Source organism: Diaphorina citri, unplaced genomic scaffold, assembly GCF_000475195.1.
Source record: "Diaphorina citri unplaced genomic scaffold, Diaci psyllid genome assembly version 1.1 scaffold107, whole genome shotgun sequence".
Taxonomy (NCBI): Eukaryota; Metazoa; Arthropoda; class Insecta; order Hemiptera; family Psyllidae; genus Diaphorina; species Diaphorina citri.
In genome coordinates, this window is record NW_007377544.1 from 39,801 (window position 1) to 56,388 (window position 16,588).

Genomic DNA, 16,588 nt, shown 5'->3' on the forward strand with positions numbered 1-16,588 from the left:
TAGTTTTTTTTTTTTTTTTTTTTTTACTTTTGTCAAGAACAACTTCAACTTTGTAATGCCAGCAAACAAAAAAAGCTGCAAATGTACGACTTTTTTCTAGAATTAAATTAGATTCAGAAAATGGTGGCCGCTGGGCATTTCTTCATGAAGGGAAGCGAGCATGAAGTTTTATAAAATTTAGGTGCCTGCAAATTTGTTTTCCGTGTTTTTCTGTCAAGAAAACCTTACATTTCCCCTCCGCCACCTTTTTCTTTCTTCTCCTCTACTCTATCCCTTCCTTCCCTCTCTATTCCTCTTTTCTCCTATTCATTTTTTCCCACTTCTTTCTCTACTTCATCCCTCCCTCCCTTTTCTCTCTATTCCTTCTTCCCACCTCTTTCACTACTCGATCCCTCCCTTTTTTTATTTCGTAGCAATGGAACAACTGCTACATTGGACGCTTGTGGCCTGTGTCGTAGCATGCCCATCCCGTGGGATGTCTTTCATCAGATGGGCGAGAAGAGACACAATACTTCCCATTTAGGTGCTGGGTCAACACGAGAACACCAGAAAGTAACCCGTTGAAATATTTGCAATCGAAAAACGAGTACAATTTTTTTTTAAAGCTATCCCCCTCTCCACTACGAGTTATTATACTGGTTCTTACTAACATGATTCCTTTCTCTCTCCCGACAGCTATTCTAGATGGCACATTCCCTGCACATCTCCCCCTCACACATCTGCAGAAGGATTTAAACCTGGCTCTGGAGCTAGGAGATGGATTAGAACAGCCCTGTCCTCTGTCCGCTACTACCAATGAGATATTCAAGCATGCTAAGCGACTAGGCTATGGGGGTCATGATGCCGCTGCTGTGTATATTCGAGCCCGCTTTTGAAAATGTCGCCACACCACGCATCATGTGGATAAGATAACGCAACCTACGGTATTTTAAAACGAGATGACTTTTTTAATTGTAAAAAATGCAAACCGTTCCTGAAAAGTACCATTGGGGGTACTTATATAGGAACAAAAGGAAGATATTTTTATAGTTACGTTAAAATAAACCATTCTCATTGAGAGAAATTTCGTGAACCTTAACCTAACATGTAATTGTAATTTTAGGGGATTTTAAGAAATGATCTTGTTGTAATTCTATTGGACATTTATATACAATATAAGTACATGACTGGTTTGTAAATGAATTATCCTAGGGTCAATTTACAAAATATGATTACTCCAAAGTCCTAATATAGGATGTGCAAAAATTAAATGTACTAAACATAAAATTTGTGATTTATCGGTTTAAAATAAGACTTGTTGCTCCATAAACAGGAGTCCCCAAATGCTCTAAATTTGGTTGGGGGTACTTATATAGGAACAAAAGGAAGATATTTTTATAGTTACGTTAAAATAAACCATTCTCATTAAGAGAAATTTCGTGAACCTTAACCTGACATGTAATTGTAATTTTAGGGGATTTTAAGAAATGATCTTGTTGTTGTAATTCTATTGGACATTTATATACAATATGAGTACATGACTGGTTTGTAAATGAATTATCCTAGGGTCAATTTACAAATTATGATTACTCCATAGTCCTAATATAGGATGTGCAAAAATTAATGTACTAAACATAAAATTTGTGATTTATCGGTTTAAAATAAGACTTGTTGTTCCATAAACAGGGGTCCCCAAATGCTCTAAATTTGAGCTGGAGAATTCTCAGTTATGCCTACATTTTGCAGACCACTTATCACCCCTCTTAGTATGTTACGTTACTTTTTGGACACCCTGTATAGCAAAAGCCTCACTGGAAATGAGACAGTATTTACTGAAGTCAGGACCTTTCAGGCAATATTGCAAACATTGTCTAAATTTGAGCTGGAGAATTCTCAGTTGTGCCTACATTTTGCAGACCACTGTTTATAGAGAGCAAGTCTTATTTAATCCCAATGAATCACGTGCTCTTAGTATGTTACGTTAATATTTGGACACCCTGTATAGCAAAAGCCTCACTGGAAATGAGACAGTATTTACTGAAGTCAGGACCTTTCAGGCAATATTGCAAACATTGACAAGTCCCTATTCGTTTTGAGCCTCACAAAATTCGTCGGAAAACTGCACCGGTTATCTTTTTATAAATTCGCACTGGTCGGGATTCGAACCAACAAACGTCGTACACCGTAACTTATACTCACACCATAATGCCGTTCCGTAATATTCTCAATTGTTAGTAAGATTGTAAATAGTAATTTTCTTATCTTATTTTTTGTTGATATTTATTTTTCCTCATTATATTTATTAGGTCATCATTACTCGTCTATTTGTCTAGGTGTGAAATGATTGTTGCTAGAATGTGAAGTGTTTTATTTAGTTTGTGCATTTCCGTCAATAGTTTCTCAATTCGGTCGATGTCAAATTTGTATAAACCGTTTTTTTATTTGATTTTTTACATGTATGTATGAAGTGCTTTCTTCGTGTTTTTGAATGATTCATTTTCCAATTTGTTTTCTAAGTTTCTCTTTGGTGTTTACAGTGTTTGTGTTATAAAAGTTTATTTTTTGGTTTCATATCGATTGTTCAGTAGGTGGTACCCGTGTTGCGTAGCTTAAGCTTAACATAGGTGACGGGTCTTAAAATAACGACTGAAGTGTTATCTAAAACTTTCTCGCTTTGAGTTCATAGGTCGTCGCGACAAATTTCAATATGGATTAGAAAAAGAAAAGATACAAAAGATTAGATAAAAGAAATGTACGAACTTGAATTTCAAATTTTCGATTTTCTCTTTTTTTCCCCCGAGAAAAGCTTTCAAATGGTTTGTCCAATTTCCATGAAAGCAAAATGTGCAATAGTAACTTATAGTATTTATTTCCAATAGAATTTTACAGTGTTGCTTTTATTTCAAATAATTTCTTACATACTTGCTGTTTGATTTTCAACAGGTGAAGTGGGCAACGCTTCCAAGATGAACCTGGTAATGCAATTGATGAACGGTATCATTCTGGCCGGGTTAACAGAAGGCATGGCTTTGGCAGACAGGGCTGGGTTGAAACAGAAAGATCTACTCGAGATCATTTCTCTCACCTCACTCAACTGCCCCATGATTTTGAACAAAGGACAAGGTAAGCTTTAATATCCTCTGTTATTTCTTCATTTGACATGGATTTCACAATTCAGGCTATTGTATTGACCCATATATGTTCTTATTATAAACAAAACATATAGGACCTTATAAACAAAGAACACGGGAAGATTATTTTCCCTTTGAAAAGTCCGTTTTTGACACGTTTGTGATTTAGAACTTCTTCTTATGATTGAAATAAATATTTAAATAGAGGGGCATTTACATCTGATGCAGTGTCAAAAAGTGTCAACTTACCACTTGTGTTTATGATTCTTTGTAATAATATATTGAGGGTTTGTTTTGATATTTTGAAGAATGACGTTTATGGAGTTAAACATTTCTCGCTTTTATTGTGAACTGTACACTAAACAGCATTTGTTCTTATTATAAACATATAGGACCTTATAAACAAAGAACACGGGAAGATTATTTTCTCTTTGAAAAGTCCGTTTTTGACACATTTGTGATTTAGAACTTCTTCTTATGATTGAAATAAATATTTAAATAGAGGGGAATTTACATCTGATGCAGTGTCAAAAAGTGTCAACTTACCACTTGTGTTTATGATTCTTTGTAATAATATGTTGAGGGTTTGTTTTGATATTTTGAAGAATGACGTTTATGGAGTTAAACATTTCTCGCTTTTATTGTGAACTGTACACTAAACAGCATTTTACCACTTGTGTTTATGATTCTTTGCAATAATATGTTGAGGGTTTGTTTTGATATTTTGAAAAAAGACGTTTATGGAGTTATACATTTCTCGCTTTTATTGTGAACTGTACACTAAACAGCATGTATTTTGCCATGTCGTCAATTTCCTTATCTAATATACCTATGCAAACTTCTCTATAACGTAATGTAATGACATCATTAGGTATAATTACATGGTTTGATAGGTACCTCTCTCTTAGTACCACCTATGCAAACTTCTCTATAACGTAATGTAATGACATCATTAGGTATAATTACATGGTTTGATAGGTACCTCTCTCTTAGTACCTCTATTTCTCCAATCCTTATTTTGCCGTGCGGTTAAGATAACATTCCATTACTTGTATTACTATGCGTAGTACTCTTTAGCTTTTCACTATGCACTCTGAGTTTTTCAAAAAATATTAAGTGTTTTTTTTTTTTTTTTTTACACTGACCACTAAAGTTCAGCAAAGTTGTGTGTGGTTAGTATCCGGATGGGAGACCATCTGACTATCACGTTTGCTTTTCCCGGCCCCACTCGGGCTGGCTGAGGTTAATATGAGTACCTGCATAGCTTGTCGAGGTTTGAGTTTGAAGGAGTTAATTCTATTTCTGAATTGCATGTTATACATGTAGGCACGGCCTAAATGTTAGCATCATCTTATCATGCTATGCCATTGCCATTTCACCTAACTGTAATGCGCTTCTTTTCTTCGTCTTTATTACGTTTTTTTATTGTATAAATGACATTTCACATTTACATTTAGAAAAAAAGGTTTCGAATGTTTTTACTAAACTCATTTTCCGTGTCCGTGGGGTTGAGATAGGCATGGTACTAATCTCACGCTGAGCTGGAAGAATTAAGGGTTTAAAGACTTGGAAATTTTTTAAGTTCCCAGAAATAATATGTGGGCTAGTTTCCTGTCCTAAATGTTTGAAAGTGAAAAGGTCGTCTGCAGAAGGATTTGGACTTATCCCTGGAACTAGGGGGATAAAAAAAAAAAAGATGAGTTTTCTACCGCCGTTTTTATTTCGTAGCAATGAAACAACTGCTACATTAGACGCATGTGGTCTGTGTCGCAGCATGCCCATCCCGTAGTGTGCCTCTCATCAGATCGGCGAGAAGAGACACAATACTTCCCATTTAGGTGCTGGGTCAACACGAGAATACCAGAAACTAACCCGTTGAAATATTTGCAATCGAAAAACAAGTACAATTTTTTTAAAAGCAATGCCCCTCCACTACGAGTTATTATACTGGTTCTTACTAACATGATTGCTTTCTCTCTCCCGACAGCTATTCTAGATGGCACATTCCCTGCACATCTCCCCCTCACACATCTGCAGAAGGATTTAAACCTAGCTCTGGAGCTAGGAGATGGATTAGAACAGCCCTGTCCTCTGTCCGCTACTACCAATGAGATATTCAAGCATGCTAAGCGACTAGGCTATGGGGGTCATGATGCCGCTGCTGTGTATATTCGAGCCCGCTTTTGAAAATGTCGCCACACCACGCATCATGTGGATAAGATAACGCAACCTACGGTATTTTAAAACGAGATGACTTTTTTAATTGTAAAAAATGCAAACCGTTCCTGAAAAGTACCATTGGGGGTACTTATATAGGAACAAAAGGAAGATATTTTTATAGTTACGTTAAAATAAACCATTCTCATTAAGAGAAATTTCGTGAACCTTAACCTGACATGTAATTGTAATTTTAGGGGATTTTAAGAAATGATCTTGTTGTTGTAATTCTATTGGACATTTATATACAATATGAGTACATGACTGGTTTGTAAATGAATTATCCTAGGGTCAATTTACAAATTATGATTACTCCATAGTCCTAATATAGGATGTGCAAAAATTAATGTACTAAACATAAAATTTGTGATTTATCGGTTTAAAATAAGACTTGTTGCTCCATAAACAGGAGTCCCCAAATGCTCTAAATTTGAGCTGGAGAATTCTCAGTTGTGCCTACATTTTGCAGACCACTGTTTATAGAGAGCAAGTCTTATTTAATCCCAATGAATCACGTGCTCTTAGTATGTTACGTTACTTATTGGACACTCTGTATAGCAAAAGCCTCACTGGAAATGAGACAGTATTTACTGAAGTCAGGACCTTTCAGGCAATATTGCAAACATTGTTTGACTTGGTGAGTCTTTCGTAAATATTAACTCTAATCGACGTTATTCCGACCTATCCACCCTAAACGTAGCTTAACTTAGGTGACCACGGAGACGTTGCCGGTGAATTTGGACACTGAATATGCAGAACATTGTACCAGACGTCAGCGTCAGGACAATGGGCACTAGCTATATTTATAGCGTTTCTCGTATAAGCATTTGACAAGACAGAGGATTCTCTGTTAATTTTGACTCGAGTAATGTAAATTTACTCGTCTAATAATATAAGATAATGAAAATTATAGTACATAATATTAATAACCCCTGACTTTGAGAATTTGGATTCTGATAGGGAAATGAACCATAACAGTTTGCAACATTGTTCTGGTTCCTCTTTTTTGATTTATGAATTAATATTACATGGGCGTGATGGGATAGAATTATTAGAAAATTGTCTGCAAATTCTTACAAATAGATAAATCTTTCATGTAAGGTTTTACTTAAGACATCAGAAGTCAAATTGCTTGTTTGTTAGGTGTAAAACGGCCAGTATGTTCAGGTTTGCCTCTTTTGGGTTTTATTTCTTAGTTATGCTGAACATGATTGTAGAATTGTACCTTGGTAGGTAGTAGATAATATAATAGAATGGAATCAATCAAGAAAAAATAACAGTTTTTTTTTTTATATTTTTCCTGATGTAAAATCAATTATTTTACTTATAGTCGTGTTTATAATATTAGGTCTATATTCTACAATAATATTAGGATATCTCTTTTGTAGTATTTTTTTTTTTATTCCCTTTGCAAAATCCAAGTATTTTCATCTTGATGATGTAAAATGTATGTACATGTTTTGCATTTATTTCACCGCCTAATAATATTACTGTATGTTAGTGTACCTGTACCTATACACTAACATGATTATTTTTTAATCTGAGAAATGAAAACTGCACCTACTTTGTAACTTGTGATTTTACATCCTTCAATAATATTGTTTTTACAAAAAAATAAAAAGTTGATTAAGCTTCTATTGTACACAACAACTGGTAAAACAAAAATTAAGGATTTTCAAAAAGTATAAATTATGTGAGCTTTCAAAGTCGAGCCTTTGAAAACTTACTTTTTCTTGATCTAAATTTCTAAATCGATGTATTACTTGTTTTCTTATTTGTCTGAAACTCAATATCTAATGTAAGATTTAAGGCTAGGGAACAACTTTGCATTCTGTTTTAGTTATTAGAACATATTTCTTGATATATCATAGAGTAGTGTTTTATTTATTTCATATTGATTTTACAATAATATACCTGTCCACACACTTCTTGTATAAAATATACTACTGAAATACAACTGTTTTTATTTAAATTCCTCCTTAGAGATTTTCGTCCCCGCCGGGAATCGAGCCCGGGTCTCTTGCATGTGAGACGAGTGTGAGACTCACTATTATCTATGTAGGTACTTTAAAGTTGCTAGCTAGGAATACAATAAATACATACTCGTTTGTAAATACGGAGGTAGGTTTAATTTTTGAGAGAAGAAAAAATGAAAACACTGAATCTAGTAAAGTTGCCAATTTCAAAATTAACACATATGTACATACGTTTGTAGAGTAATGAAGATTTCATGAATATTATTTTTTCTAAACGGTTTTAATCTATGAAATGTAAAGAATTTAATTAAAACAAACTGACAACCTCCTCAATTACAAAATTATTGTTCTCTCATCTAAAATAAATGTTGTTTCTATTAATATCAGAATACGTCGGTAATCCATTCGAAATTGTAAAGAAAACATGCTCACATATCTCGTAAACATCTTTATCATAATTATTAGATTGAGGAACAGTGCTATTTGCATACTCCTTTGTAAATACGGAGGTAGGTTTAGTTTTTGAGAGAAGAAAAAATGAAAACACTGAATCTAGTGAAGTTGCCAATTTCAAAATTAACACATATGCACATACGTTCGTAGAGTAATGAAGATTTCATGAATATTATTTTTTCTAAACGGTTTTAATCTATGAAATGTAAAGAATTTAATTAAAACAAACTGACAACCTCCTCCTCAATTACAAAATTATTGTTCTCTCATCTAAAATAAATGTTCTTTCTATTAATATCAGAATCCATTCGAAATTGTAAAGAAAACATGCTCACATATCTCGTAAACATCTTTATCATAATTATTAGATTGAGGAACAGTGCTATTTGAGGGGGGATAATAATTCTCACAATGCGATGAAGTATCAAATCATAGAATATGCATTTAAACCTTGAAACTGCAAATCAGTCTATCTGATCAGTTGTATCTCATATCAGTTTGAACTAAACCACGCGAGTGATTCAAGTCCCTATTCGTTTTGAGCCTCACAAAATTCGTCGGAAAACTGCACCGGTTATCTTTTTATAGATTCGCACTGGTCGGGATTCGAACCAACAAACGTCGTACACCGTAACTCATACCCTCAACCTCAGAGATCAACTGTAATTGAATGAAGAACGAAGTTGTTCCTAGATGTAGATTTTAAAACTCAGCGATTTTCCCCCTTTAGTTTATTTCACCATAATACTCGAACTTGACATACCTAAATACTAAATATATTTTGATGAAATTTGGCAGCGATATTCATCACATGTAAGAATGTTCCTCAGCAAATTTTGTGCCCAATCAGGCCTTTGGTACGGACCCTTTTCTCGAGTTGCACAGTTTACTGAACTGCTAGTAAAAGATGTTTGTATAGTGTAACTTGTATGACTCAAAACACTTGAACCTACCTCTCTACCCTCTATACACTCGTACATGGACATTGTGTTACATAACACACATGTAGTATTCTATAGTACATAATATTGTCATATTATCAAAATCAGATGTGAACTTTCCCTTAGTTTGAACTGAACGCTCACATGTGAGTTTTTGTCTCATTTAATTAATTTAACTTCAAATACTGTTTCAATTAAAATTATTTGTGGTGAAGCTGGTAGTATTTTGTGTGGTGAAGCAGGAAGAAGATGATATTTTTTGTGGACATGTTGAGAGTTTAGGAAGTTAGTTTCTCTTATTTTTTTTAAAGCGAAGTAAAATAATCGTGCGCTGAATGTAGGTACCTATTTAATTTTTAGTTAAATTCATATCGATTCTGCTGAACTTATATGTATTTTTCCCCTCATCTGTATAACTCGTTAAACGAGGACTTCAGTCCCATTTTAATTAGTGTAAATTAGGCTTCAGTTGTATATAGTAGGTATTGGCACCGTTTTATGATAAGACGACAACCAAGTTATCCTCATAATTGACGATTTATTACATCGTAAAATTGACATGTAATGAGTAAGTAGCCCCTCATAAATCAAATTAATTATCAGGGGTGAAGCTACTTGTACAAGCCTCTTGATAATTTTTTAGGCGTCTTAAATTATCAAAGTACGAATAATTAAAGTGTTTTAATTTTAACCCTTAGAACGCTATTATGTCATCATATAGGTATCTACCTATCAATTTCTAAATTTTTACACCTTCACTGGGATTGAACCCTCGTTCTCCTGTTCACCAGGCGAGCATCTTGACCACTACGTCACCGAGGCGATACATGCATAATACAGGCAATATTAAGTTAGGTATGGGTCACGATCTATATATAGTTGCATTCAATTCAGCCCACATGTCCATAATATCTTCAAGGATGGTGTTCCTTTTACCTTGCTGAAGTTATAGCTATGGTACAATTTTAGTTGTATATAGTAGGTATTGGCACCGTTTTATGATAAGACGACAACCAAGTTATCCTCATAATTGACGATTTATTATATCGTAAAATTGACATGTAATGAGTAAGTAGCCCTCATAAATCAAATTAATTATCAGGGGTGAAGCTACTTGTACAAGCCTCTTGATAAATTTTTAGGCGTCTTAAATTATCAAAGTACGAATAATTAAAGTGTTTAAATTTTAACCCTTAGAACGCTATTATGTCATCATATAGGTATACCTACCTATCAATTTCTAAATTTTTACACCTTCACTGGGATTGAACCCTCGTTCTCCTGTTCACCAGGCGAGCATCTTGACCACTACGTCCTATCAATTTCTAAATTTTCACACCTTCACTGGGATTGAACCCTCGTTCTCCTGTTCACCAGGCGAGCATCTTGACCACTACGTCACCGAGGCGATGCATGCATAATACAGGCAATATTAAGTTAGGTATGGGTCACGATCTATACATAGTTGCATTCAATTCAGCCCACATGTCCATAATATCTTCAAGGATGGTGTTCCTTTTACCTTGCTGAAGTTATAGCTATGGTACAAAGTGCCAATGTTATACTGTGATGTTAACGCGAAGTGCCGTGATGTTATTAAGTGATGTAGAGGATAGGGACAGAGTTAGAGAAGAGACTAACACTCGTATTTATGAACAAGAATGATCGTTCTTAGATCAGTCTCAAGTCAAAATTGACCAATCAAATGCCTTGAGACTATGCTTGGCACGAACTTAAGAGCCAGCATTTTGTTCATAAATATGGGTGTTAGTTGTTAGTAAGGTGGAGTACCTTACAGATCTGGAGGTTGGTGGTTCGAGCCCAAGTCAAATCATGGAAAAATCGAGGTGTATTAAATTGAGCAGCGCGAACACTCGTACGTTCTGATTAGCATCCTTTTCCGTCCCGATGCGTTTCAACTAAGTTGTTTCGTATTACTTATCATTTGATCAAATGCACGCGCGCAGATAAATTCAATAATATGACGGAATGTGTCCACACCGAAATGGACCATATTTTGGATGTATGAGTGTGTGTCCTACTTTAATCCGGGAACGACATTTCTGACAATCTGCGATTCTGTAATCTCCTGAATTCCAAAAATTCATCGTTCACAAATAGATTAGGGTGTTACCTATATACTACAGATACATAGTCACCTTTAGCCCTAACTCTTTCTGTTCTCGACCTAATTCCAGGTATCGACATAAGGAAAGGAGCGACCATTCTGGAGGAAGGCAATCTGATTGGTCCTCCAGAGTTAGGTCTCCTAGCCAGTGTAGGCGTTACCAGCATTACAGTATACAAGAAACCCATCATCCATATTCTATCCACTGGAAATGAATTGGATGAACCTGATGCTCATGTGTTGAAACCTGGTAAGTTATAAACCTTGCCGCGGGAGGTTGTGGGTTCAATCCCAACGGAGACAAAGAAATTGATCGTTATTGGTTTGATATTTTTTAACCTAGTGGTTACCTTCCACGTTCCTAGAAAATATCTAGGCGGCTAGGCGCTAGCTAGAGCAAAGTTCTGGCCTCAGTACGCACACGTTCCCACTGTCTGAGCGTGAGTACCCGGCATTACACGGAACATTTCGCCGTTTTTGTACCCCTATAATAACGGCGTGACTTCCCCATACATTATCATGAAATTTGAAGAATATTATGGTCTTATTTCAAAGTCTCGTGTGTTTTCTGTGATATTTTCCAGGTTGTATCCGAGATAGCAACAGAACTGTTCTCGCCTCATTACTCTCTGAGAATGGTTTCTCCTATATTATGGTCTTATTTCAAAGTCTTGTGTGTTTTCTGTGATATTTTCCAGGTTGTATCCGAGATAGCAACAGAACTGTTCTCGCCTCATTACTCTCTGAGAATGGTTTCTCCTGATGTTTGATATTGCTTCAGTGCGGGATTGAGGTAATGTTTGATATTGCTTCAGTGCGGGATTGAGGTAATGTTTGATATTGCTTCAGTGGTTTCTCCTCTGTGGACAAAGGTATCTGCCGTGATGATCCTGATCTTCTCCTCCAATGTCTCAAATCTAACCTCGCCTCGTGTGATGTCATCATTAGCACTGGCAGTGTGTCTATGGGGGACAAGGACTATCTGAAGGACATCCTAGTGACAGACCTAGGAGCTAGCATACACTTCGGCCGTGTCAATATGAAACCCGGCAAACCCACAACATTTGCAACACTTGGCAACAAGTTGATATTCTGTCTCCCTGGCAACCCTGTGAGTGCTATGGTTACATGTCATCTGTTTGTACTCCCAGCGCTGAAAGCATTAGCAGGATCTTCACATCCCTCTCCTGCCTTACTCAAAGCTAAACTCACAGCTGATCTAAGCTTGGATCCAGAGAGACCAGAGTATCATAGAGTTAGTTTACACTATAATCCTAGTGAGGAACATTTGCTAGCGTATAGCACAGGACATCAGTTGAGTAGTAAGTTACTCAGTTGTAAATCTTGTAATGGATTCGCTATCTTGCCTAAAGCAACCACTAAGAAAACTTTGGAGAAGAACAGTTTGGTGAATGTTATCTTAACGAAAGCTTTCTACTAAAGGGCGAAATATTCAAATCCTGCTGTATTCAACATCTTAGTCACCGCTAGTTTAAAAGTAGTCGACTGTCTGACACGGTCTGAGAGTGACTGCTGCTCATCCCACACAGTCAGTATCTTGTATCGTGGGATGGCGAAAAGTAAGCAACACTAAATCTAATAGCTAAATGATTAATTACGTTAGGGTCGTTACCACATACTTGATCATTACGTGTATTACCTAACATCATTACGAGTACATTATCATACGTATTATAAACACATTACTTCGTACCGTTTTCCTTGAACCTGACTCAAGTTCATTACATACGTCAATGTTGTCATCCATGATCATTTGATCATAGTCGATTCTAATTTAAAATTTTATGTAAATAAAAGGAAAGTATGTATTGTCTCCATTGACACATGCTGTCTACATATTTAGGTTTATTTTCTTTGCGGGAAACTGAGAACTGACATTGGAGAACTTTCTATTGGGGAAATACTCATGTATCTCAGACCGTATGACGGACCTAGGTCTCAAGCTTTTTCCGCCATCCACGTTCCAACTTTCTGAGCGTGTTTGGCATTATTTGAACAAAGAGTCTATTAAACTGATACCATAACGGGACAAAAACGTTCCAATTGGACAATACTCACTGCCTCGCCTTGGCTGCCGAGTCCACGGTAAGATATCTCTGGATCTGAAGCTGATTGCCTCCGTAGAAGACAATGTGGAGGAAGGCTGACCCAAACAGTGCTGACCAGATGGAGTAGCGCTCTGTAGGGTCGGGGTTCCAACTGAGCAGGGTGGTCCTATTGTAGGCAGCGTTCCTCTGCCATACCACGGAGAAGCCGCCAATGTCGAGAGTACCCTTGCAGAGGATAGCAAACATTGCGAAGTACAGGACCACCACTTGAAACGAGTCGGTCCACACGACTGCCTTCATACCACCCTGGAAAACAAGAGTCGTTACTAGTAGTTCACTGGAAACTGAGGAAATCAGGGAAGAAAGAATATATTTTCCTGGTAATTCTGGAAAGAATATATTTTCCTGGAACTGTAGAACTCAAGAAGGGCACGTACGAGGCCCTCAAGAGCCTGATCCGACTTAAAATGTAACGAGGAAAAGTTCTTGAGGTGTCCAACGCCTTTGCCAAATTCCATCGAAATTTGACAAACCGATCAGGAGTTGTGCAGAGTGATCGAAAATCTGGTAGGGGACTTTCTTGTACCAGACTCTACTAGTCTATTACCTATCACAATTGTGTGCCCCGGTTCTGAAAGGGGTTTAATCCCGTCTCTAGTTGAATACTCACTATGGTTGTGTAGAAGATACACACTAGGAACATAACCGATACTACCATCATTGTGTTTAGACCCGTCACTGAAATCAAAAACAAGAAAAATGTAGTCCAGCAAAATTCGTCCTGGATTTCTGGAATATCCATTCACAAAACAGATGATAAAATATTTCGAACATCCTCAGTTCGAAAAACTGAAACTGAAATGCCTCACATACGTATTTGGGTTCTCATCTCACCTTGATGTAATGCCATGGCGGGCGCATACAAAACTAATGCCAAGTATAAAACCTGGAACAAACAATACAAAAAGGTTTAGATTTTCCCTCATTTCAACATTTTCAACCTAGTACCTACTGACACCTAATGTCAGCCACTCACGCTCAGATCAGACAGTGTCCGACCGTCTGAGCGTGAGTGGCTGGCCTAATATTTATATGTTCGGCTAATTTTATCGTATAGGTAGGCATAATACGCATTGACTGATATGTACTTCCAATCGTTGTCGACTGTCTTGTTCGATTTGTGAGTTATAAGGATCGAATCTACCTAGTCTGGGATTATGAAGAGGAAATTCCAACTATAAAATCAGTAGCCATTCATAAATGTAAAATTAAAGAAAACTGTTTTTCGTCTGAATTCCCAGATTAGCTTAAACCAAAGTGTAATGACTATTTTTATAGTGATAGTGTTAGTGTCCATACTGTCCATGTTCAATAGATCACTTGCGCTTACTTGGGTGATGTTTCAAAGTCATAGAGCAGGAAAAATGAGGACCAACGGAATTTTTCTTTTTCTTCTAATACGACTTCTAGATCCCGAGATAAATCGATTTAAAAAATACCGGTAAATCGTGAACTTTGACGTCACGGCATACGCTCCCGTAGGCGATGACGTCACATCAAATGTCCCGAGCAAAGCTCCCTCGTAGGCAACGCATTAATTGTTTGTGCGCATACGTTCTGCGCAGTTCGTTCTGCTCCTCCGCTAGCGCGCTTACATAGTGGCGCTACCTAACGGACGAAAAAAACAACTGCGTAAAGTCTGACGTCACACATATTTGAACTCTTTCATTAGAACGGATAATAAAAATTGAATTTTCGACCTTTTACAGTTATATTTTCGGAGTTTTGACCTCAGATTTGGATTTTTCCCAACTTTTTACATAGGAATCGACCATTTATTTATAATGTTTACCCATTTGCTACTGCTCCATTGACGCCTTATCTATTCAGAAGATTAGAATACCTACATAGCTTGATTGGGTGGAATAATTTTGGTTGAGTGGAAGAGCTCACTGTGTGAGAATCCTGCCATAACACCTTGAGAAAAGAAAAAAAAAGACACTTTGAATAGGTATTTGATTTGCTCCTAATACGAGGGGGAAATCGACACATCCACTAATTTCAATGGGAGAGGAGGGAGAGATGTGAGAAAATTGTTTGATGTGAGAAAATTGTAGAGCACATCCACCAAAGAAATGATCTTTGAGCAATAATTTTTTCACTAGTTTATGAAATTTCGAGAGGAAAATAGAGAAAGAGAAATAGGGAGAGAGGGAGAGAGAGAGAGAGAGAAGAGGAAAGTGCAGAAAGAAAGCGTTTTCTCAGCAGTTTAAGTAATAAAATAAACAAGATACACTCCAGCTTTGCGCTCCAGGCTTTCCTATCAGCAATATAATTAGCACAATAAAAAAAAAAAAAAAACAATTTATCTACTGACTCACCATTTGTACGGTGAACATAGTGGATGCCAGGAGTTGCAAATTTCTACTAAATCTCTCGCCAAAGTACTGAAAGAAATGGAAACAATATTATTGCGGGTGTCTGGTAAACGGGAGGACGCGGGCTCAATCTCATCTGATAGATTGACTTTTGAGAAATTACTACGTACGGCTACGTGCTACTAAAAGTCACGTGACTACGATTTCAATGTGCAACGGGCCTAAATGTTAAATGGTACTTGTAGCATAATGCCTCAGGCATAATAGATCAGTTGCGCTTAGTTGGGTGATGTTTCAAAGTCATAGAGCAGGAAAAATGAGGACCAACGGAGTTTTTCTTCTATGATTTCTAGATCCCGAGATAAATCGATTATTAAATGCCGGTAAATCGTGAACTTTGACGTCACGGCATACGCTCCCGTAGGCGATGACGTCACATCAAATGTCCCGAGCAAAGCTCCCTCGCAGGCAACGCATTAATGTGTTTGTGCGCATACGTTTCTGCGCAGTTCTTTCTGCTCCTCCGCTAGCGCGCTTGCATAGTGGCGGTACCGGACGAAAAAAAAAACACGGACGAAAAAAAAAAACAACTGCGTAAAGTCTGACGTCACACATATTTGAACTCTTTCATTAGAACGGAAAATAAAAATTGAATTTTCGACCTTTTACAGTTATTTTTTCGGAGTTTTGACTCAGATTCGGATTTTTCCCAACTGTTTGGTTTTACATATATATCCCAAGAGCAAATTGTACAAGAATAGAAAATAAGCGGACTGTATCACCACAGGCGCTGTAAAACACCGAACAGAAACGTATGTGACACAGGTCCTTACCTTGAATAGAATCAGCAGCTGGCATCATACTAACAAGAAAACTCGCCCCCATCTAACCCCCCACATACATACAACCCTAAGGATAAATCTAAAGGAAAGAGGTTACCGGGCTGTAGGTATGAGACCCTGAACATTGTCTAGAGAAACTGCCGCTTTGAGTTCCAAGATTCGCTTTGATTCAGATTTGAAGAGATGTAGGTAGGTAATCCAAATTAATCCAATAAATTTACAAGAAGTAAAAGTCACAGGCACTCAGTAAAAATCACAACACTTGTCTTAGTTAGACGAGATTAAAGAGCGATAAATTTAAAGCTAGACGCTTTCACAATTGTACTAATATTCACAAATCGCGTACAAGAAAATTCACTAGTTGTGAAAATCAAATCTCCTAGTTGCCAGCCTAGTTAGCTTAGTTGGTAGTGCGTCTGCCTTGTAAGCGCTAGGCCGCGGGTTCGATTCCCGCCCGGGGCGGATTTTATCCTG

The 16,588-nt window shown here is 36.9% G+C and overlaps 2 protein-coding genes across 2 annotated transcripts in view; both read left to right on the forward strand.

Annotated features, from left to right (window-relative positions):
* Positions 1–6,495, forward strand: part of LOC103524595 (putative oxidoreductase GLYR1 homolog) — a 13,577-nt gene extending 7,082 nt beyond the window's left edge. The window contains exons 4-5 of the mRNA XM_017449670.2: positions 2,923–3,102; positions 5,098–6,495. Of these exons, the coding sequence (XP_017305159.1) occupies positions 2,923–3,102; positions 5,098–5,297 (380 nt within the window). The 3' untranslated portion in view covers positions 5,298–6,495. The remainder of the gene's footprint in view (positions 1–2,922; positions 3,103–5,097) is intronic.
* Positions 6,496–10,457: 3,962 nt separating this feature from the next.
* The window catches only part of LOC103524596 (molybdopterin biosynthesis protein CNX1-like), a 14,865-nt gene continuing 8,734 nt past the window's right edge, over positions 10,458–16,588 (forward strand). Inside the window, 4 exon segments of the mRNA XM_026819954.1 lie at positions 10,458–10,463; positions 10,853–11,075; positions 11,410–11,463; positions 11,677–12,264. Of these exon segments, the coding sequence (XP_026675755.1) occupies positions 10,458–10,463; positions 10,853–11,075; positions 11,410–11,463; positions 11,677–12,264 (871 nt within the window).